This window comes from Centroberyx gerrardi, chromosome 6 (assembly GCF_048128805.1).
Source record: "Centroberyx gerrardi isolate f3 chromosome 6, fCenGer3.hap1.cur.20231027, whole genome shotgun sequence".
In the NCBI taxonomy this organism is placed as follows: Eukaryota; Metazoa; Chordata; class Actinopteri; order Beryciformes; family Berycidae; genus Centroberyx; species Centroberyx gerrardi.
Window position 1 is genome coordinate 15,852,649 of NC_136002.1, and position 21,992 is coordinate 15,874,640.

Here is a 21,992-nt window from a genome sequence, read left to right on the forward strand (position 1 = left end):
CAAAATAATTCATTTAAATGCCTGCGTCCGAATTAGGATCGCATCGCCCTGCCTCTCCCCTCTAAAGAAAAACATCACACAAGAAGTCAAAAAGGAAACATGAAGGAAAGAAGATTAAAAAACAAAAGCAAATTCCATCCTCGATCTACATTGCACGCACGCACGCACACACACACACACACACACACACACACACACACAGCACATCCTGGTTGGCTGTCAGGTTTATTTTCATAAAGAGACAAAGAGACACACTGAGAAGAAGGTGGACAGACAGGCATAAAGAGGGATATAGATGGGACAGTAGGAATAAAATGGATATGTAAAGAGACAGGTGGACAGAGAGAAAGAGAGAAAAAGAATGCAAATGACCACCAAAAAGAAATAAAAAGAGAAAGAAATGTACTTTAGAAAGACGAACAGTCATAGAGGAGCCGATGGACAGAGAGGTAGAGAGAGATAAAAACAGAGAGAGAGAATAAAGCTAGGAAGGAGACATGGCCTTCTTGAATGGACGCCATGGAGCCCACAGATCTATTTTACTGTTTTCTTTTTTTTTTACTGTGTTGTCTAGGTGGCTCTGGCTGTAGATAGAGGGAGAGGGGAAGGAAACAGAGAGGTACAGACATTGTTAATTGTTTATTCAAATCCCCAAGAGGCAAATCAATTTCAATTTCAACTTCATTTTCACAAAAACACAGAAAAGAACATACACCTTATGAATGTATAACTCCATCCTTCCATCCAAAAATAACTAGAATTTTCAAGGCAGCCAAGACATTTAAAAAGAATATTAGTAACAACATAAAACGTTTTTACAATTACAACACAATCTAAACATTACAAATTTAATGTCTAATATCTAAATGACAATGAAGAATATGAAGAAAGTATGGAAACAACCAATGAAATTCCATCATTCAGCCATGATCACTGCACCCTTTTTTTAGAGTAACTGCTTTTGTCAAGTATGCTTTTCTCGCTGCTCAGCCTAAAGAGCATGATAACATATTCTATTGAGCTGTGGATCTGTCCATCACTGATCTCTGTCACTAAACCTGGTACTAACTCTGTGTATTCCAATTGTAGTGTGACCTAAAGCCAGTTGCCTCATGGCATCTATCCTAAAGCTGACCTTGACAAACGCCAGACTAGGCCAAACATTGGTCATTAAATCCTTTATGTGGAGCTGAGTGTATGGTTGTTCTCTGTCTAAATCTATCCTAGGACAACATCAGCCTAGGTAAAACATAAAGAGAGTATGTATGATAAGGGAAAAACACTTGAATAGGCCCATTTTGTTGTTTGGTGCTGTATTTGGTGCTGTAAATCCAGCGGATAACTGGCCTAAACTAGACGATGGCATCACGTCAAGATATTTCCAGTGCTACAACAGATTTTGATGGCAGAAATTTGATAGTGGTAAAAGTCAGGTTTTGGCATCAGTCCCTCAGAATCAAAGAGCAAAGGCTTCATTCTAGGCCACAGTAGCCTCAATAGACCATAATGCAATGCAACCACAGCTTGCATCTTTGCAGATCTGTTGTAGGTAGCATATAAAATATAAAGCCTTCTTCAACGGGTTTTTTATACTTTGAATAACCTTTTTCTTACTATGCTAACACTATAGAGTACCCCTTTCTGTGGGCGTTTTAAAAATTAATTCTAGGAAACGTAAGAAATCACGAACTGAAGTTGAAGTAGATGAGTAAGGTTGAGGGAAAGCGGATTCACCAAAGCACCACAAAATAACCCCTGGGATGCATTAAAAATCACAAATTGATGATATCTAACAGAGTGAGAGTATCCGAGGGTGGATTTTTCATTTAATCTTTCAGCAGCTCAGATCAACATGCATCCTCTCTACACTTACTCTCATTGTGCAATGGAGAACAAGCCCTGCAGCTCTGTGTGCGCTAACTGAAGGTAAAGACAGAGAGAAAGCAAGTGAAAGAGAGAGAGTGAACCACAGAGGGGTAGATTAGAGAGAGGGCTGAGTGAGAGACAGTTAAATACGGAGGTAGGGAGGTGGAAAGAGCAGGAGATAGACAAAGAGAAGAGCAAGAGATTGGTGGATCACTAGTAGAGAGGTAGAGAGGTAGAGAGACGGAGGCAGAGGTTTGTGACCGCTACATTAGCCTCTGTGCTTGTCTCCCTCCAGCACCATTAGCATATCATTAGAAAACATCTGAACTCACAGATGTTGGACTCTTAGCCTGGCAGGCTCGCTGCGAAGCCAACACACACACACACACACACAGGCTCACTGCGAAGCTAGCGCACATACAGAGTGAACACACATACAGAGTCATACACACAGTGTGAACTCCCAGATGTTTTATGTTGGCCCGTGGCAGGATCAGAGAAGAGGAGAAAGGAGTTGGCACAGATCTGACTAAGAGACCTGACTGAGAGATGCAGAGAGAGATTCTGTGTGCATCCATTCAGTAAAAGCAAGTACAGGCACTGTATGCTGAAAGATAGATGTATAGACCCAATACCGATTTTGCTTTTTCGTCTTGCTTGTGTGTGTGTGTGTGTGTGTGTGTGTGTGTGTGTGTGTGTGTGTGTGTGCATCCATGTGTATATTCATGTGTTTTGTTTGTGTCTGTTTGGATGTGTCTGTATGTGCACAGGTAAGCATGCATTTGTGTTTCGTCAGTGCATGTGTGTGTGTGTGTGTGTGTGTGTGTGTCTGCATACGCGCATGTGTTGTGTGACCAAGGATGTTTACAGCCATCTGTCAGCCTGTGTGGACGGTGCTGTCTGTGGTCTGTCAAACAGTCTGCCTGTAGCCCGTCTTGCCAGAACCCGGGCTGAGCATTTAGACAAGGTATGCAAAGATCCAGGACCAAGACACGAGAGGGCAATCAGTATCTGACAGGCATCCAGGGATGGAGTGTAATGGTTTTGGCAACTAGCCCGGCCAAGTCATTTGCCTGCCGGCTCCGTACCATCTCCACTACGATCCATCAAAATTCTGGTTGGTGAGGACAACAAGTACAATTTTGCAACCCAGCTAGCTAACTATAAACAAATATTCTCCATAATCCGTGTCAGACAGGGTTGTGAATTGTGACCCAAAGTCCTATATTTTGGTAGATAACATATGTATTTCCAGTAGTAGGCCTATGCATCAGAAAGACAAAAAAAGGAGTCAAGGTAGTAGATAGACTAGTTCTTTCTGAATACACAGAGAGGATTGTGGGAGTTGTGAAAAATTGCAGCTAAGGTGTGAAGATTCATAGTTAAGGTTAAATTTCACAGCAGCACACATAAAATCTTGATAATAATGAGAGTCCAGGATGAAATGCCCACTCTCTGCAGGGCTATTGTCAGTAATAAACAAAGGCAGCAACAGAGATGGCAGTTCAAAGGTAAATAATTATTATAATTGTGTTACAGAGCAGTGCAATTGGTGTCCAATATTGCACAGTTGAATTCCTAATGCAGTATTATTTAGGAGCATGTGAAACATGGTTTTCTGAAGAGACAAAAGAACAAAAGTCATAATATGCCAGCATCAAGGTAATGAAAGTAATTAATGCAATTTATTCAGAGGACTATGCGTCCCAATCCACATTAACACTAACAGACAGGGATTAAATAATGATTAACCAATACACATAAATTGCCCACATTATACGTACACGCTCTTGCTAGGAAGAAAGAGAATTTATCCATTGTCATTCAGGCGTTTGGCAGCATTAGAAGCCAAGCATGAGATGCTGAGGCTCCCGTGTATAAAAGTGAGCTCCTGTTCATTAATATTTATCATTGCTGGGGATAGAACTTTGGAGCAAACTTGCATCATTAGAGACGCATACTTCACGCACTTCGTCGGAGCGGCTCGGTGACATGAAAACAATTCTCGTTCTGAGCCGCCTGGCATGGCAACAATTCTCTGTGTTTTGGGCGTGCTTTACAGGCGGGGTGCAGAAAGCCAGCGGGGAGGGGCGGGGCAGTAAGCCAGGACAGGAGAAGCATCAGGGAATACAACTTTTACTTCCTTTCACTGCTCAGTCTAGATCAGACTTCGTTTGTAGAAAACTGTTTTTACCACACTGTGATAAAGTTTGATAGCACCCAGATATAGAGTAGTGAAATGTCTCACCCTGTATGTCTGATATGAATTTGTCTCTCGAAGGCCACGGCGCAGTGGTGACTGTGCAGCGGTAAAAATATGTGTATCTGTATCCAATGTGGAACATTATCTCAGGTGCAAGGTAAAACTAAGTCAGTGTTGAACAACAGGAAAGAGGAATACCCACACCTTGAATCTTGCTCCCGGTAAGCTTTACTTGTGTGTTGTAGACCAACATTGGGTCCCTTGGAACAAGATTCACTGTGCATATATTCCTTTTTCCTTGGTGAAGATAATTTACCACTAGTTAACTGAAAACTCACAAGCCATTAGCTAACAGACTAGTAGTATTAGTAATTCAAATAGAAGTATTATACTTTAGAAGTTTAATTTCAGTCCCTGCAGACATACACCCTCAGTAGTTTGTTGTGCAGACCTGAACGCATTCCATTTGACCAGCAGATCATGAGAGAAAAGAAGACAATAGCAACACTCTTCTCCCAGTTGCATTTATTGAAACTAAAGAGATTAATGCCATATTCATAAATACATACATACATACACACATAGAGACATGCAGCCAACTGAAAAATGTATGTTCTGCTTCTTTGCTTTTTACTCTGTTTGCCTCTGCTTTGTACGCCAATATGGGCCTACATTGACAGATGGGCATTTTGTGAGTGTTTACTGGTTACAAAAGCAGCCTGTGTAGGTAATGTAAACCCACAAAAAACAAAAAAAAGAAACTACAGTTTCACGGATGATATACAGATAATGTATATCAAAAAGGGGCATCACACTGACTGATTTTTATGTGCATTCGGCACAAATTAACAAGGGAGCAAGAACAAAACATCATGTTCTTGCAGCTTTTCACAACAATATGAATCACACATAGTATTGAAGAAGAATTGATCCTCATGGGATGTGTACCCTTTTAATTTTGTAATTTTCTCACGTTAATTCAATGTAGAAACTTTGATCACAGAAAGTACACAATCCATTAGGAGAATCCACTCCCTGTCACTCTGTGTGTGAGTGCATGTGCACTGTACATGCAAGCTAAAATGTGAGTGTGTGTGAGTTCAAGTGCATCCTTCACACATTGGTGACTGACAGTCTTTAATAACACTACATTGAACTGTGTCTTGACGAGACAGAGATGAGCGCAGCCCCGCTGGCTTTATTGGTGAATTACCTACCTGCTACCTAGCAGCTCCTGCCTGTAATTTAGCCTGACGTTAATTCTTGCCGGTAGTCATATTGATGCCGCACGCTGCCACTCTGTCAGTGAATCAAACCGTGATACCATTTATTTACAAGTCACAGTTTATCGGCACAGAGGGCTGTAATTTGACAGGTACGGGACAGACTGAGTGCAGTCTGTGACTGTAATGAGCCGCTGGTTCAGTCACTCGTCAGTCTGCAAAGACCTTCAAAGCTCCTCAAAGATTGAGTTTTGTAGAACTGCAGGAAGAATAGGGTTTTGCTCCATAGAGATCAGTGTTGTGGCTGGTACCGAGTAATACATTACACATTACACTTTACTTTTCTTAAAAGTAATGCATTACTTTACTTATTACTCCAGGAGAAAAGTAATTAGTTACACTGCTCATTACATTAATTTTGCGTTACACCTGGAAACGGTTGTTCTAGGCTTAGTTGCATTCATTGGGCCAATAAATATTGTAGACCTAAGCCCACATTACCAGCAGAAGCATCTAAATAATGACAGACACAAAACCTTTCTTTTAAGGTCTTTAATAAAGATAAAGCCTACAGCATTAAATTACCACTTAGTTGGCTCGTTCATGTACTGTAATTCCAATATTTCCGACATGACTTGAAGGCAGGATAAGATAAGGGGAATCTTTCAATAGATATTATGCCGGCAAAGAGGTTAAAGAGGCTAAAGACTATAACACAAGCAACAACCTGTCTTAGATCACGTTAGATCACTGGTAGAGACCAAGCTACACAGAGTTGATTTCACTCATCCCATTTTTGTTTCTCCAATGGAATTCACCAGTAAGCACACCAAATGCTTAGTAAGGAGGGATGCAAAATGGACACTACTGGAGCTGTGGTGTCAGGTGAAGGCTAGGAGTAATCTTTAGGAAAGACAAATCTAATACGCACATAAATTCTTATATTTTGATGCTGTCGTGAAAACCCAGTAACCCTTCTGTATACAGTATATTATGGCACTTTCTTACCTTTTTACTTGGACAGAATTTTTTTATGGTCTTTCATAAGCACAAGAGCCATTTAACACCCACTTCAAATGGTTGTTTTTCTGAAAATAGTTCAGTTTTTATCAATTCCAAGTTGTTGATTTATAACAAAACAAAGGTTGTCAGGGAAGAGAAGCAGAGATTTGCATTGCAGTAAAACAAACAACACCCGTGACCAACCATTGCCTCGTGTTCATTATTGCTGAAATATTCTATTCATTCCTTTCAATGAAGAAATCAGCCTGAAGTCACAGGAGCTGAACAATTGCTGCAGCATGTTATAAATGTACTGTTCACCAGCTCCCATTGACTTGCATTGATCCTCACCTTACTTAGAGTAATGCTACGAGTCCCCAGCTGCAACCTCACAGTGTAACGCCATCAATTGATCTGTATCTGCTAATGTCTTTTTGTCTGTTTCCAATAAGATACAAGATGGCTACTGGGGTTATGGGGAGAGAGAGAGAGAGAGGGAGAGGGAGAGAAGGAGGGAGAGATGAGAGAGAGAGACGGGTGGGACGGGGGGCAGAAAGAGATATTCCTCGGCAGACATAAACGGCAAAAGAAGCGATTTTGCTCAGCACAGTGGGTTGAGTTGGAGGGGAGAAAGGCTTCGGGGCAAAGGAGGGATAGAAAGATGGAGGTGAAGGAAAGGATACAGGGAGAAGCTGCTTGGATACTGATATTACCCAGATGATGAACTGAAGGAAATGCTAGGGGGTTAAAGGAGGGATGGAAAAGTTGGAGGAATGCTGTTACAGGGATGAGTCATAAGGCGCATGGGGGGAGGTGGAGGGGCAGGAGGTGGAGGAGCTGTGGGGCGAGGGGGAATAGGGAGGATGGGGAAGGAGGAGGCGATGGGGAGGAGGAGAAGGACGTTTGGATTGATGAGTCATATATGGCATGCAGGGGAAGGAGGAAAATGAGGAAAAAGGAGGCGAAGGAGGAGACAGAGAGGGATGGATGGATGAATAACAAGTGTTGGAGGAGAAACAGCTTGTTTTTGTAACCTTCCAGACAGGAGTGGAGACAAGTTGGCTGGAGGACTGCTGGCACCGAACACAGCGCCATGCTTTATACAACGGCAGGAACCAACAGCACAAACACCTGAGACACAATCCACAGCCACTTGGTAAGGAAAGAGATAGATAGATAGATAGATAGATAGATAGATAGATAGATAGATAGATAGATAGATAGATAGATAGATAGATAGATAGATAGATAGGGTCATTTGAAGAGGACAATTTTAGAGGTGGTCTCTAGCACAATGTCCATTAGATTCTGACCAGCACAGTCTATGAGAGGCCCTTCAGTATTGACCAATCACTCTGCATGATGACAGCAGAGAGATGGAGACAGATCAAGAAAACATGGGGGAGGAGCGACACACACACACACACACACACACACACACACACAGTGCCTATTTGCCCCTGTCTCCCAGGGCCAAGGCTATTGTCTATGAGTGGCACAAGGTCAACTGCAGGGGTTAGATACAGATGACAGAAATAAATGGGCAGTATTAGTCATGTTGTGTATTGACTTGCACAGACCTGAGTGTAAGTGTTGGGGCGTCACATTGTGCACCACAACACAATGCATATTGACTTTACCTTGGTTAGATTCACAGCAGCACAAAACATATGTGATCTTCAATCCTTTGTGGCGCGTATCTGATCTTGGAATCTTAATATTTCTCTTTTTAGGCGACTACTAGGAAAAGATGAGTGATGCAGCCTTTTCCGCTGTCCAAACACTTATCGAGCTCACTGTATAGATCGGCCCGTAGGGTGTTGCCTTTGTCTACAGAGAAAGGCAGAGTCAGGGACAGACAAGAAAGGATAGAGAAATAGAGACAGAGGAAGGGATCAGTCAGAAATTCTTCAACATACACATATCACGAAGCAAGTCAGGAGGTTTAGGTAGAAAACATTTCTGCAGGCTCAATGGATGGATAGATGGATGGCTTGCTGGCTGAATAGATGGATGGATGGCTGGATGGAGGGAGTTTTTTTGTGTATTAGGCCTAACTGTGTGCTAGTGAACACTGTGTGTGTAGAAAGGAGACAGTGATGAGGAGGTTCTCCACCCACTTTCCTTCAACCTGCCTCGTCTACTTCTACTTAATTTGCTGATATCCTACATTTCCCAGATTGACTGTCGACAATCCCCAGAGAACAAGAAGCGTGAAGTTGTTGCTTTCAATCAATTGCCTTCTGGTCTATTGAGGCTACTGTCGGTGGAGAAATTGGTCTCTCTGCCTCTTCTATGATGGATTTCTCCTTGTATGATTGTTAAATGCTGGTGCAAAATTGTTCTTTGATTCTGAGGGACTGACACCAAAACCTGACATTTACTGTTGACGTTTTAGATAGCTGAAACATTTCTGCTACAAACCCCACCAAACAACAAAATGGACCTAGAAATGCAAGGTTATATCGCCAGTAACTGTTTTTTTAACAGTGTTAAAGTGTTTTAGGCTGGATATTTCCTTTAAATGAGTCCGCCCAGACACACACAACCATACGCCGTAAAAATAGTCTTAAAAGGCTATAAAGACTGTTGGGCCGAAGAGGGGTGAGTCCAACATTAATTCCGGTGATGCATATTTGGAGTTATATTTCATTTTTATTATTTTGTTGGTGTTGAAATGAATATTCACAGCCGAACCTGAACATCGTTCCTTGAGTTCTTCCATGGACATTCTTGTATTTACCAACCTTTTGCATTTCAATGGATCTCCACCTGAAATAGCTAAATGAGAACAAGACAGAATGGTCAGAGGATAAATCTGGCTTCACATTATCATTTTCCTGCAACTTCAAGACTATAATATATAACTTAAGCAGTATAGTAGTGAGGAAAAATGCTTAAGTCATCCATCAGAAAACTTTAAGATCTGTAGGAGAAATATGATGGTTAAAATCTAGAACTAACTAATGCCTTGTCTCCATTAGTTCAACCAAAATCCATCAGGATTTTAGTTTAGATTTAACTCCAGCACTAGAGAAAAAACAGCAAATATAGCGACAAACAGTTTACACTTCATGATTGTTTTCCCTATTGCTTATTTTGTGAAAAATCTATCAATGTAATACCATTGAATATTAAAGCTGAATGTTGTGCAAAACTTCTTATTTACTGTAGAAACAATAACCATTAATCCTTTATATTGGAGCGTCTGGCCAGGTTGTGAAACATCGCTGGTTCAGCTGGGATCCAACCAGGTTTGGCAAGGTTGTAAAGACAGTAGAGAGCCTGGCGTTGAGCCAGACAGGCCATGGCACGTTTGAACTCTGGCCAGTGGAGACTTGGCATAAGACTTGTTAATTTGTCCTCCAAACATGTAGCTACTGGTGTAGTACCATATTGACTGTAATCTTAATCTGCCCAAATACTTTCAGCACCGTGAATAGGGGGAACAATGTACGAACTGGGATGTTGATCCGATATGTCTGAATATACCTTCAAATTAAAGGTGACAGTTTTCTCTTTAACCTCATAGTCATAGTGTCAGTTTACACTCAATATATAAAGAGTGCAAAGCTAAAACATCAGTGTGTCAATGTCCACATGCCTATAGGGCTCGCTGTAGATGGGTCTTTATTACTGAGGTGGTATATTGACTGTGAACTAAGTAATTGACTTTGGTCAGCCCAGTAGGGAGAAAGAATGCCTGGGAGGCGATGGACGTATAGATGAATGGATTTAGATCGAATGGATACAGATATACATTAGAGCTACTATGAGATATGAGGAAACTAGCAATATATTTCTGCTGTGACACAATCCATATTGACCTGTTAATAAGGGGATATGAGAGGGACAGAAAGGTGTGTGTGTGTGTGTGTGTGTGTGTGTGTGTGTGTGTGTTAAGGACATGGTCTATGCTGTCTTTTTTGACATTTTACAATGCATTTTTAATTCTATGGCTTCATTCCAGAGGCTTGAACCATTTTCTACATGTGGGAGGCAATGGACGCTTTACAGAAAAATGACAAAACTAGAGACACCGTGTTTCTACAGGAGACAGATGAGGTGCTATGGAATTTTTTTTTCAAGCACATCAACAATGTTAGTAGAAGTTATCTGGACGTAGGTTGTGTAAAACAAAGATTGATTGGTTGCTTGCTTGCATGATTGATTGCTTGATTCCTTCATTTAATTCCTCATTGGGTCCAATCCCAGTCTGTGAAAAATTGCTGTAAAGGACAAATAAAGATTCATACTACTACTGACTGCCATCTAGACTTCCTGTATGACATCATATTTTTTAGATAGTTACAGTATAGCCTGGTTTATTTAAACCCTGCTCTTCTGCACTGGCTGGTCTATCAGCTGTGAGCATCACACAGTAAGTATGTGGTAATGCAACAGGTAATATTATAGATTTTATAATTTTTTTAAAATGTTTTTGTTATTTTGTATAATTTTCTTGTTGAAACACGCAACCACAAGTAATAACGCTGCTATCTGTACATTGCATTTCATAATGTGTATAAATAGGCCTCAGCTCCCTCCTCAGACAAACCCTAGCTCTCTTGAAAAAAATAAACAATTAAAGAAATCTAGCATTCTTAACATTCATTAATCTGAATAAACTTAATTCCTGAAGGATGTTAAAGGTGTCACTTAGAGTGCACTTGGCATATCTGTCATTGTAGGTGTAGGCATTCATATGTGTGCTTTCAGTTAGCCAACACTATCAGAATTCTGTTTAGTGTCACTTGCTTTTGTTTTGCCTCCTTTAGTCTGAAAATCACTTTTTTTCAAAAGGACCGTGATAAACACTATAAAAGAAAAAGAAAGCCTCAGTGCATAATGAATACACGTTCCGGGAGCCACAAATGTCAGAGGTTTACTGTTAATGGAGTCATGTATAGTTCAGTGTGATGTATCCCTTTAAATATGCCTTTAAAGGATGAATGCACAACAACTCACCCCACTGTAAATGTAAAATCTTCCCTGGGGAGGCCTCCCAAAGGTGCCATGTCTTAGAGTGACTGTGTGTGTGTGTGTGTGTGTGTGTGTGTGTGCGTGTGTCTGTATGTGTCTGTGTGTGTGTTCATCACGTTGATAGAACTGGAATAGCCTTCCACTGTGATTTACATTAGGCCTCTAAGATATATACGTGGCATATACTTTCCTTCTGTGTAGCTCATATTCATTAGGCTTATATAATTGTGCTGAGTCAAAAAAAACAACAACATATACAGCAGTCATCTGTAACTATGCCACCGGTTCTACTTGCATATGCCCCGCCCACAATAAAACCTGAGGTTCCCGGATATCCATCAAAAAACTCACTGAGACAGCAGTGGAAGTCATCATCACATTCAATGAGCAGCCATAAATAGGCAAGAGAGCTGAGTCAATAAACTCATATAGTACAACACTGAAACTCCTGTACAGCAGCTTATGTTCAAGATTTTACAGCTGCAGCCATTGTATGGGTAAACAGTGAATCATAATTAATCACCAGAAGGCCACTGATCGCCAATATAAACAAACAAACAAACAATCATATATGACGTTTTTTTTTACATATTTTCAGAGAGGTATTACCTTCTGGAAAACATCCCATTTCATTTAACAGTGTCAGTATCAGTGTATCCGTCTAACAGTAATTATATAAAGTATACTATTACTTTGTATCAGAAACAGTTAAACCAATGTAAAAAGATGGGTAAACTCTATTTCACCAAGAAAAGTTTGGTAAAGAAAAAGTTTGGTGTAAATGATTACATCCTGCATGCTGTGGTAAAGTGTTGTATGAAGTCAGCTACAATGTTCATCTAAATGGCTGCACAATCTCCTGCACTCTGGCAATGCTAACATTGTGTAGTAGGTTACAACCAGGCCAAACTCTTCCTATCAATACTCATGTTTCCACTGCAGGACTATGCTGAGCTTGTCAGGGCTGAGGCCATTTCAGCATGCTTATATTACCAGACTGAAAGCATTGTTCAGGTTTTATAGAAACTATATCTCATTTGGCAACAAGATCCAAAAGGAATCATAGTCATGCATTTTTTTTTCAAGGGAAGTTAAACAGTGAGTAAGCCCAGGCTATCCCTGGATTTCATAACTGTACAGGGCCAACATATAGCCCACCACACTGTACTTCTGTGGCAGTCACAAGCTTTCACACTTCCCAATATAGCCATGGTTGTACAGCAGACTAAAGCCTGGGTGTAACTCTCTCTACACATGGCCCTGTCTGCATGTAGTGTTGAGAATGGGGTCATTTAGTCCAAAACAGCTTAACAAATACTGAATTTGAATGAGTTTCAAGATTTTAAAAAAAATGCCCTATATGCTTTAGAGCAGAGGTGTGAACCATGTACCATTTTCATTGTAACCAATGTCTGCACCAGGTGATTTCACTGATTGACACACCTTCAACCAGAGATCAGGAACTAATCAGTGAAATCAGCTGGCGTAGTGTTTGTTTGGAGCAAAAACCTGCAGACTCTCGGCCCTCCATGGCACATGGTGTGAGACCGCTGCTGTAGAGACTCTCCCCAGCTCTCCCCTGCACCCTGTAAGCCTGTATGTAATGCAGTTTGATTTCAGCACCATGGACAGAGTCAGTTAGCCTGACTGGGAACACTGAACTGTTGGCAGCAAGCAACTAGGTTGAAAACAATTGAGTAGTGTTAGATTTTTTTTTTTTTTTCTTCATTACATTTATATAATTTTCAACACATAATATGTACTTATCTCGTTGTAAAGGCCATTCAGTACTATACCAGTTGTAATCAACCGTTTCAGAGCCATGCACAAGGTGTATTTGTTGAAGTGGTTTTACTTTAATTGGTTGAATTAGTTTCAGTTTAATTATTTAAATCAATTTAAAATTATACTGGAGGCTGTTGAGAATTGGGAGCAGTTACTAATTTTGTATGTGTAAGCTATAGTCTACTATTCTATACTTAGTCCATATCGATGGAGAGGGTCTGAATCTCGTTTTAAGTGATTAAACGTGTAATGCCAAGAACGTTGAATTTGCATTTTTTTTCTATATGATTCATTTCTATGCTCTGCAGCCGATCGGGAAAATCCCTCAGAGATGGACAGACAGCAGACAAGCCGTGAAGCATCCGTTTCGTTTTGCCGTGTGAAAAATGAAACTGCTTCCTCCACCGTGTAACTGCGTGATCCCAAACCGTCTGTCAGTCAGTTTTACCGACCCGCTGCCGGCAGATGTAACGACTATGAATGGGACACGGGCTATAACATAATGCACTCTCTATTACTCTCTCTTTCACCGTTTCAATTTTATTCTAACCACTACACACTCAACAAATAACCTCATTATTTCTCTTTTCTATCATTCTGTCTCGCTCGCTTCGCCTCTGTGGATTGAAATGTTGCGGTTTCTTTCTGTGTGGCTCTGTATTTTTCTTTTTCGTGGCCAGATGTTTGGCCTCATGAGGTTAGTGACGGTGGAATAACGATTATTTTACCGGGTCCCCAGGGCGCCTTCAGCGTCCCGCAGCTGTAGGCGGATGTTTCTCCTCCTGCCATCCGTCCTGCTGCTGCCTTGGTGGGACACACCGAGTCGGGCTTGGCCGCGGACTGGACCAATGCGTCAGGATGGATTGGGGTTGTAATCCAATGGTAATACGCGCAGGCAGAACCAAAGCCCCCCCTCTCAAATTCAAATTCGCTCTCTCTCTCCCTCTCTCTCTCTCTCTTTCTCTCTCTCTCTCTCTCTCTCTCTCTCTCTCTCCCCCTCTCTCTCTGGAGCTGGATGTATTGGGTTTGTAATAGTATGGACACTAGAATAAAACTCCCCTCTTTCTGTTTCTCTCCCTCTCTTTACTGGTCTCCCTCTCTCTCTGTCTTGGTGCACCCCCAGACCTCTCTATCTCGCTTTCTTTCTCTTCTCTTCTCTCCTCTCTCTTTCACACACACACACACACACACACACACACACACACACACACACACACACACACACACACACATAGGCTACACATACACACGCACAGACTCACTCACATTCGCTGTCTGGAGAACAGCACCAATCAAAACACAACAGATTATGTTACTCTATTGCCCATCTCCCTCTTTATTTGTAGCAACAATCAACAATGTCCATCTCTCTCTCTCTCTCTCTCTCTCTCTCTCTCTCTCTCTCTCTCTCTCTCTCTCTCTCTGACACACACTAGCGGGCCTACACGTGTGAATGCAGCTGGATGTATTGGGTTTGTAATAGTATGGACACTAGAATAAAACTCCTCTCTTTCTGTTTCTCTCCGTCTCTTTACTGGTCTCCCTCTCTCTTTGTCTTGGTGCACCCCCAGACCTCTCTATCTCTCTTTCTTTCTCTTCTCTTCTCTCCTTCTCTCTGTCTCTTTCACACACGCATAGGCTACACACACACGCACAGACTCACTCATATTCACTGTCTGTAGAACAGCACCAATCAAAACACAACAGATTATGTTACTCTATTGCCCATCTCCCTCTTCATTTGTAGCAACAATCAACAATGTCCATCTCTCTCTCTCTCTCTCTCTCTCTCTCTCTCTCTCTCTCTCTCTCTCTCTCACACACACACACACACACACACACACACACACGCTCATTCATACCCCGCATACACACACATGCGCGCGCACGCACAAAAATCGGGAAATCTGCTAAACATAAACGGTCTGGGGATGTGGTGAAAGACCAAAATACATCCGCTGGATGAACTCGGTTAGGCTAAATGCTGTCAAGCGTACACACGGACGGGGGCACGAACCGAGTAGCCTACGCAAGCACACACACACACACACACACACACACACACACACACACACGCACACAAGGATTGTTCTTTTTTTGCTTTCCCCTATATATATATACCCCGAACAAGCCTTATCAATTGAGCTATGGGATTCAGTGTTACAGCAAGTTAAAGACGACAGACAGGGTAGAAAAGTGGGAGATGGAAAGGAGGGGAGGGGTAGAGAGAGAGAGAGAGAGAGAGAGAGAGAGAGAGAGAGAGAGAGAGAGAGAGAGAGAGAGAGAGAGGTAGACCAAGACAGAGAGAGAGAGTAGACCAAGAAAGAGAGAGAGAGAGAGAGACGGGGCGCGCATGTCCAGTTCCTTCATGCAGGCTGTTCCCCCAGCTCTCCAACCATTCTAGCGAGTTTGCCCACTCTCTCTTCTCTCTCTCCTATTTCTCTCTCCCTCTCTCTCCCTCTCTCCCCCCATCTTACATGTGCGCCGGACACACAGCTCTCTCCTGAGCGGACACTGCAGGGGGAAGAAACGAACGAACCCACCATGGAATAGGAATACTGCTGAAAAACCGGGGGAAAAACCTCTCTCTCTCTCTTTCTCTCTCTCTCTTTTCCCTTTTTCTGTCGCCTTTTCTCTCTCTCGCATCTCCTCCCTCCCTCTCGATGTCTCTCAACAGTTTCTGAAAGGGGCTGAAGGAAAGAAAAATGAGGATTATTATTTTTTCTTGGCACTTTCTCGGGGTGTATTCCGCCCTTTGGGGGCTGGCGACGGGGGCTTTCCCCAGCTCGGTGCAGATAGGTGAGTTGGAGGATTACTGAGAATATGCATTTCACACACGGACACACTGAAATATCACACACACACAACACTGGATTTGAGTGAATTGTAGCGGGAGACAGTCACCAAGCAAACGGGGGTGCGTCGGGACCCTTCGGGCGCCTAAACAGTGAATTACTGTAAAACACACGGAATTGACACTGGATTGATGTAGCACAGGATGAACGCAACACACACTGAAATACACAACGGGACAGAGGCGAGACGCGTTGGGCAAGAAGTATAGAAACAGTTTTTTTTCTTTTTCTGCTGTTTTTTTCTTTTTTTTTTATCCAGTATATTTTGCGTAAAGGAGAGATTGCCCTGTCTCTACATCGCAAAGCTGAAGTGTGACATATCGTTTATGTCTACTAACTCTTTCTCTAGCTCTCTCTATCCCCACCTCTCTCTCTCTCCCTCCCTCTAACGTTATATGTGTGTGTATTTTAAAGGCTGTTCTGCGCTCATGAATGTTTCAGCGAGCTTTGTTCCCTTCTAGTCTTCTTCACTGTTTAGACACTGCAGTATTCTCTCTCTCTCTCTCTCTCTCTCTCTCTCTCTCTCTCTCTCTCTCTCTCCCTGCCCTTTCCCTGTTACCCTCGTGTCAGTGCGGGATGAGCCTGTCTCTCTGTCTTTAGCCCGCCTTATAACCCGGTCTAGATCCAAGATAAAGTTAACTAATGCTGGATCATCAGTGCTTTGTGCGTACATGTGAACCTTACATGCATGGATTCTCTCTCATCTCTCTCTCACACACACAGGCACACACACATCTCTGACATAGCTGTGCGTGTGTGTGTGTGTGTGTGTGTGTGTGTGCGTGTGTATGTGTGTGTGGGTGTGTGTGTTTGCGTGTGTGTGAGATAATGTATGCACTGCATCACTCCTGGTGGGGGGCAGTTGGGAGGTCTTATAATGAGATTCGGCTCCTTGACTCCTTGTCTCTCTACAGCTGCCAATAAACTTAATACGCTAAATATTTTCTGCTGGGCACACACACACACTCAATCACACACACACCCACGCAATGGCACATAAACACGTACTCGCACTGCTTCACAAACATGCATGTGCACATGCATGCACATGCAGTCATGAACACACACACATACTGTCCGGAGTGCACTCACACAGCTGCAAACATGCATTCACACACAGGCACACACGCGCAGTCAAACACACATGTATGTACACACACCAGTGAACATGCATGCACATACGCATGCATGTGTGTACGATCACACACAAGCACACACACACTCTTTCTGTCTCTCCCAGTCCCTCTCTTTATCAAACACACTCAAATACACACACATGTCCATTTCCTCTGCTCTCCACCAGTTCACTTGAGGAGGCATTTGCATATCTCTGCATTGCACACAAGGGTAATGTCAATGGGAGCACAGACAGTGTTTCTGTGTGTGTGTGTGTGTGTGTGTGTGTGTGTGTGTGTGTGTGTGTGTGTGTCTGTGTGTGTGTGTGTATGTATGTGAGTGAGAGACAGACACAGTGACAGTTACTGAAATTTCTTCGAGAGAGCAGCGCAATAACGTGATATTGGGACATCTCTAAAGATGCCCCATCTGGTTAAAGTGTGTGTGTGTGTGTGTGTGTGTGTGCGTGGGGGTGCGTGTGTGTGTGTGTGTGTGTGTGTGCGCGCGCACACACTAAAATGGAATCCCACCCTAAAACAGAAATCATACATCCTGTTCCTATGCTGATCTCAGACTGAGTTCTACTGAGGATGGAAAATCAGGTCTAGAGCTTTACACAGTATCCATGCATGAGTGCTTCAACTGTAAGGTCTGTATGTATCTGTGCGTGCGTGCATGCATGCATGTGTGTGTGTGAACGTCAGGCATCGGTGACTGGTGCATTGAGAGCCATATTGATGTTTCCGAGAGAGAGAGAGAGAGAGAGAGAGAGAGAGAGAGAGAGAGAGAGAAACAAAGACAAGGACAGAAGTTTAAGTGTGAATGAGATACAGAGAGAAAGTGACATGTCCTTTAGTGACGATTGCCTCGTTCAATAAGCTCTGCCTCCTGACTCCTCCCTGTCATCTTTTATCTCCTCCTCCCTCCCTTTTCTCTCTCTCTCTCTCTCTCTCTCTCTCTCTCTTTCTCTGTCAAGGCTTCACGGTCTGTCAATAATTCAATTCAGTTTAGTTCAATTCAATTGAAGTCAAGTCAACTCAAGTCAAGTCAATTCAATTCAGTTGAAGTCACATCAAATCAAATCACATCAATTCAAAGCAATTCAATTCAATTCAATTCAATTCAAGTCAGTTCATTTCAGCCTAAGAAGAAACTTACCTAGCTTGGCAAAGCAGTCCAGTATATGAGTTGATGTTAAATCACAGACATTCGCAGATGGGTAGTAATGCCAAAAATCAATAAATTTCAGTGTTATCCACAATAAAAAAAAAATTAAAAATGTAGCAATTCGACTTACTAATCACATTCAATTAATGACACTACAGGAAAGAAGGGTTACCCCTAATCATAGAATAAATGTTGAGGATGGCAATAGTTTGACAGACAATACTTTTCCCCCCCAACATTTATATTTCTCACGTATCTGGTGACATTTAGAAAGCAAATGTTGCTGCATCTATTTCAGTTTTCAGATTTCCCCCAGTAGCACCTTAAGCTTAACCTTTTTCTGTCAATAATTGGCATGTCGGAGTCTTGTACAGTAATGTTTGGTAGGTACACACTTTTTTGTTTTGACTCTATATATAGTATATCTATCTCTCCTGGTTAGTCTATCTAATCCCTATGACTCTCCTTCAATGGCCAGGTCCAGATCACTGAGCCTGGTTTTTGTCCTTTATTTTTTATATTTTCTTTAAGATAGTCTGCTAGTTGGTTTTCTCTCTGTAGATCATCATGACATTTTAATTTATTGGGCTGTTTAACCAATAATGAATACACTGCAGTTTATTTTCTTCTGTTTTCAGTTCATTTCAGCATTGTTCTTTGGGTGCAGATTAGATCCCAGTTGTTCTTCAGGGCCAGCTGATGGAAGGAGCCTCTCTCTGGGCAGGAAGTGATATTCAGGAATGAACTGTCATGGAAAAATTGTGGATCTGTTAGGTGTGAAAGGGCAGGTGGCCGCAGAACATGTCAAATCTTTTCTCTATTGAAAGCAGAGGTGGTAATCTGACAAGTTCAGCCCTAGATACTGAATCTCTCTCTCTCTCTCTCTCTCTCTCTCTCTCTCTCTCTCTCTCTCTCTCATTACAGTATCTCGTTCCTCATATCATCTCACATCCTTTATTTATTTGACGTCTTTTTATTTGATCTTCCTCCCTCTCATAACTCCATCTCTAACTTTCTCTTTGACTCTCTTCCTGTCAGCTTGCTGGTCTCTCATCTTCTCTTTCATTCTCATATTGTCGTATGCACCATATTGTGCGATGCCCTCATTTTAAAGGCCAACTGACACTTACTCACTCCTCACCCTTTCTCTATTTCTCTCTCTCTTTTTGCACGGATCATGGTCTTCTTTTATTTATTTGACATTTTTTTGATTTGGCCTTCCTCCTCTATTATCGTTTATCCCCTCTATCTCATTATCTCTTTGACTCCCTTTCTGTCAGCTTGGTTGTCCTCTCCTCTCTTCTCCTCTCCTCTCCTCTCCTCTCCTCTCCTCTCCTCTCCTCTCCTCTCCTCTCCTCTCCTCTCCTCTCCTCTCCTTAAAGGCCAACTGACACTTACTTACTCCTCCTTTCTTTTCATTTCCTTTCCTTTCCTTTCCTTTCCTCTCCTTAGAGGCCTACCCCCCCCCACACACACACACACACACACACACACACTCTCCCCTCTCTCTCTCTTCCCTCTGGTTTCATCAATGAAATGCAGTGTGGGCATCTGTAAGTGTGTTGGCATTCATGTTTGTTGGTGTGTGTGTGTGTGTGTGTGTGTGTGTGTGTGTTTTGCGGATGCGCTGAAAGACAAATTACCTTTTGTAACAAAGCTAATGAAGATCTTCCTTCTCTCTCCCCACACCCCCCTCTGTTTTTCTTTGTCCTCCCTCCCTATCTGTCTCTTTCTTCCTCCTCATTCCTCCCTTTCTTCCTCCCCCCCCCCCCTCTCTCTCTCTCTAGGTGGGTTGTTCATCAGGAATACTGATCAGGAGTATACAGCGTTTCGACTAGCTATCTTCCTTCACAACACCAGCCCCAATGCTACGGAAGCTCCCTTTAACCTGGTGCCCCATGTCGACAACATAGAGACCGCCAACAGCTTCGCCGTCACCAATGCATGTAAGTGTGACTGTGAGATATGTACAGGTATTTCCTCTCTCTCTCTCTCTCCCTCTTCTTTATATAGCTCCACTCTCTCTTTCCCATTCTTTCCTCCAAATGTCTCTTTCAGCATTGTTCCTTCTCTCTCTTCCTCTCTCTCTCTGTATATATATTAACTTTTCAGTCTCTATCTACTCTCTCGTCTCTATACAGTTGGAAGGAAATTGGTTTAATTAAGAGTTGTTTATGGAATCGGACTGCAACTTCATTATCTTTGGCATGCAGAATGCAGCTGAATGGTCTTACATGGACTAGGTTTGGAAAACTGACTTTTCTGCAACGTTTGTGGAACAAATTGTTATTTTTTTGTGATTTGAACTTATTTTAACACCAGAAGTAGCATATTAAATTCCAGACTCTCCTCAACAAAGGGGCAACAGTCGGAAATTGTCAAATCCAACGTCAAAATGTACTGTAATGTACATTTTTGTCTTAATCCTAACCACAAAAGGCCTTGTTGCATGGACAGCATATTGAGGTAATGTAGGTGGGTGATTTTGCCAACAATTATAGCCTGCAATGGTTTTTCATCATAATTTTGTTCCTCTAATATGCTTTCCACATTTATTCCCATTTAGCACTCCCCATTCCATCTGGTAACAGGTAATATTGCCCATCTCCATTGTCACAAAAATATGACCACGTATTATCACTAGAAAATGAGTTTCCTAACAGTTGCAGACGGAGGTGCAAATGGGTCCTCTGTGAGCAGAACAGAGGGGAACAGTTGGTCGTTGTGGCCTCCCTGATCTTTTGAAGGATGACAGCTAATCTTTCATCATCCCTGTCTGTTCTCTGGGAGCTGAGATCTAATCCTTCACCCTCTCTCTTGACCTGGAAGCCAGCGAGAGAGAATTTGTGATGTTTGCACACTGGCAAGTTAATGTTAGCAAGGCTGTTGTGGGAAGCCTTTACTAACATTGACTTGCTCCACAACAGATCAACATAGCACAGGTGTTTGTGTGTGTGTGTGTGTGTGTGTGTGTGTGTGTGTAGAGCTGTCCTTATGTGACAGTAAGGAAGTCTTACTTGGTGATTTGCTCACTCTAGCTGCTTGCTAACAGTGGCAGAGCTTTGTTTTGGCTGTGTGTGTGTTTAAGCTGCATGTCCTCACATGACTCAAGAAATCTTGTTTTGTTATTTGCTCTCTGACATCTGCTGGGTGACAATGGTGTACGGCACGCCAATTTAAAGCCTTCATTGTGGTTAGGTGTGTGTTTGTATGCGTGCGTGCAGACGCTATGTGGGTGTCTGTGCCTGTGTGTATGCGTTTGGGTGTGTGTGCATGTGTTGGGGTGTGTTGTGTGTAGGTAGATCAGAGTCTCATTGTGTGTATTTGTCAGAGATGGAAATAGTCTCTACAGGATTCCCTCTGGCTAATTCCATTGCTCATCTGCCTCCTGGTGAGAGAATGTGTGTGTTTGCTAGTGTGTGCATGAGAGGGGGGAACGCTCTGACTTCTGTTACTACTCTGATTAAGTTTAGTTTCTGAATAAGTTTATTTACTAGCACTATTTACTGAGAACAGAAATGAAGTGACATGGTTGAAAAGTCTTGAGTAGTGAGGCTGTGGTTAGGATGGTTAAGGTGATGATGTGATGATGGTGTGAGAATATGTAAAGCTGTTTCCCTTGCTGCTCTCTCATGTGGATAATGTGCACCGTATTCTTTGTGATGGCCCCTCTGTGAGTGTTAAATTGACATGTGAATGCGTTGTACTGTATGTTGTCCACAGTGTGCAGGATGCGCACTTTTTTGTGCTGTCCTTGCAAATTGAATTCTACCTTGGGACTATACCTGGTAT

General features: G+C 42.3%; 1 protein-coding gene across 9 annotated transcripts in view; it reads left to right on the plus strand.

The window, feature by feature from the left end:
• Positions 1 to 15,767: 15,767 nt before the first annotated feature.
• The window catches only part of gria4a (glutamate receptor, ionotropic, AMPA 4a), a 105,235-nt gene continuing 99,010 nt past the window's right edge, over positions 15,768 to 21,992 (plus strand). For all 9 annotated transcript variants that reach the window (XM_071925325.2, XM_071925333.2, XM_078284064.1 and 6 more), the window contains exons 1-2: positions 15,768 to 15,861; positions 19,988 to 20,146. In XM_071925325.2, coding sequence (XP_071781426.1) covers positions 15,768 to 15,861; positions 19,988 to 20,146 — 253 coding nt within the window. The remainder of the gene's footprint in view (positions 15,862 to 19,987; positions 20,147 to 21,992) is intronic.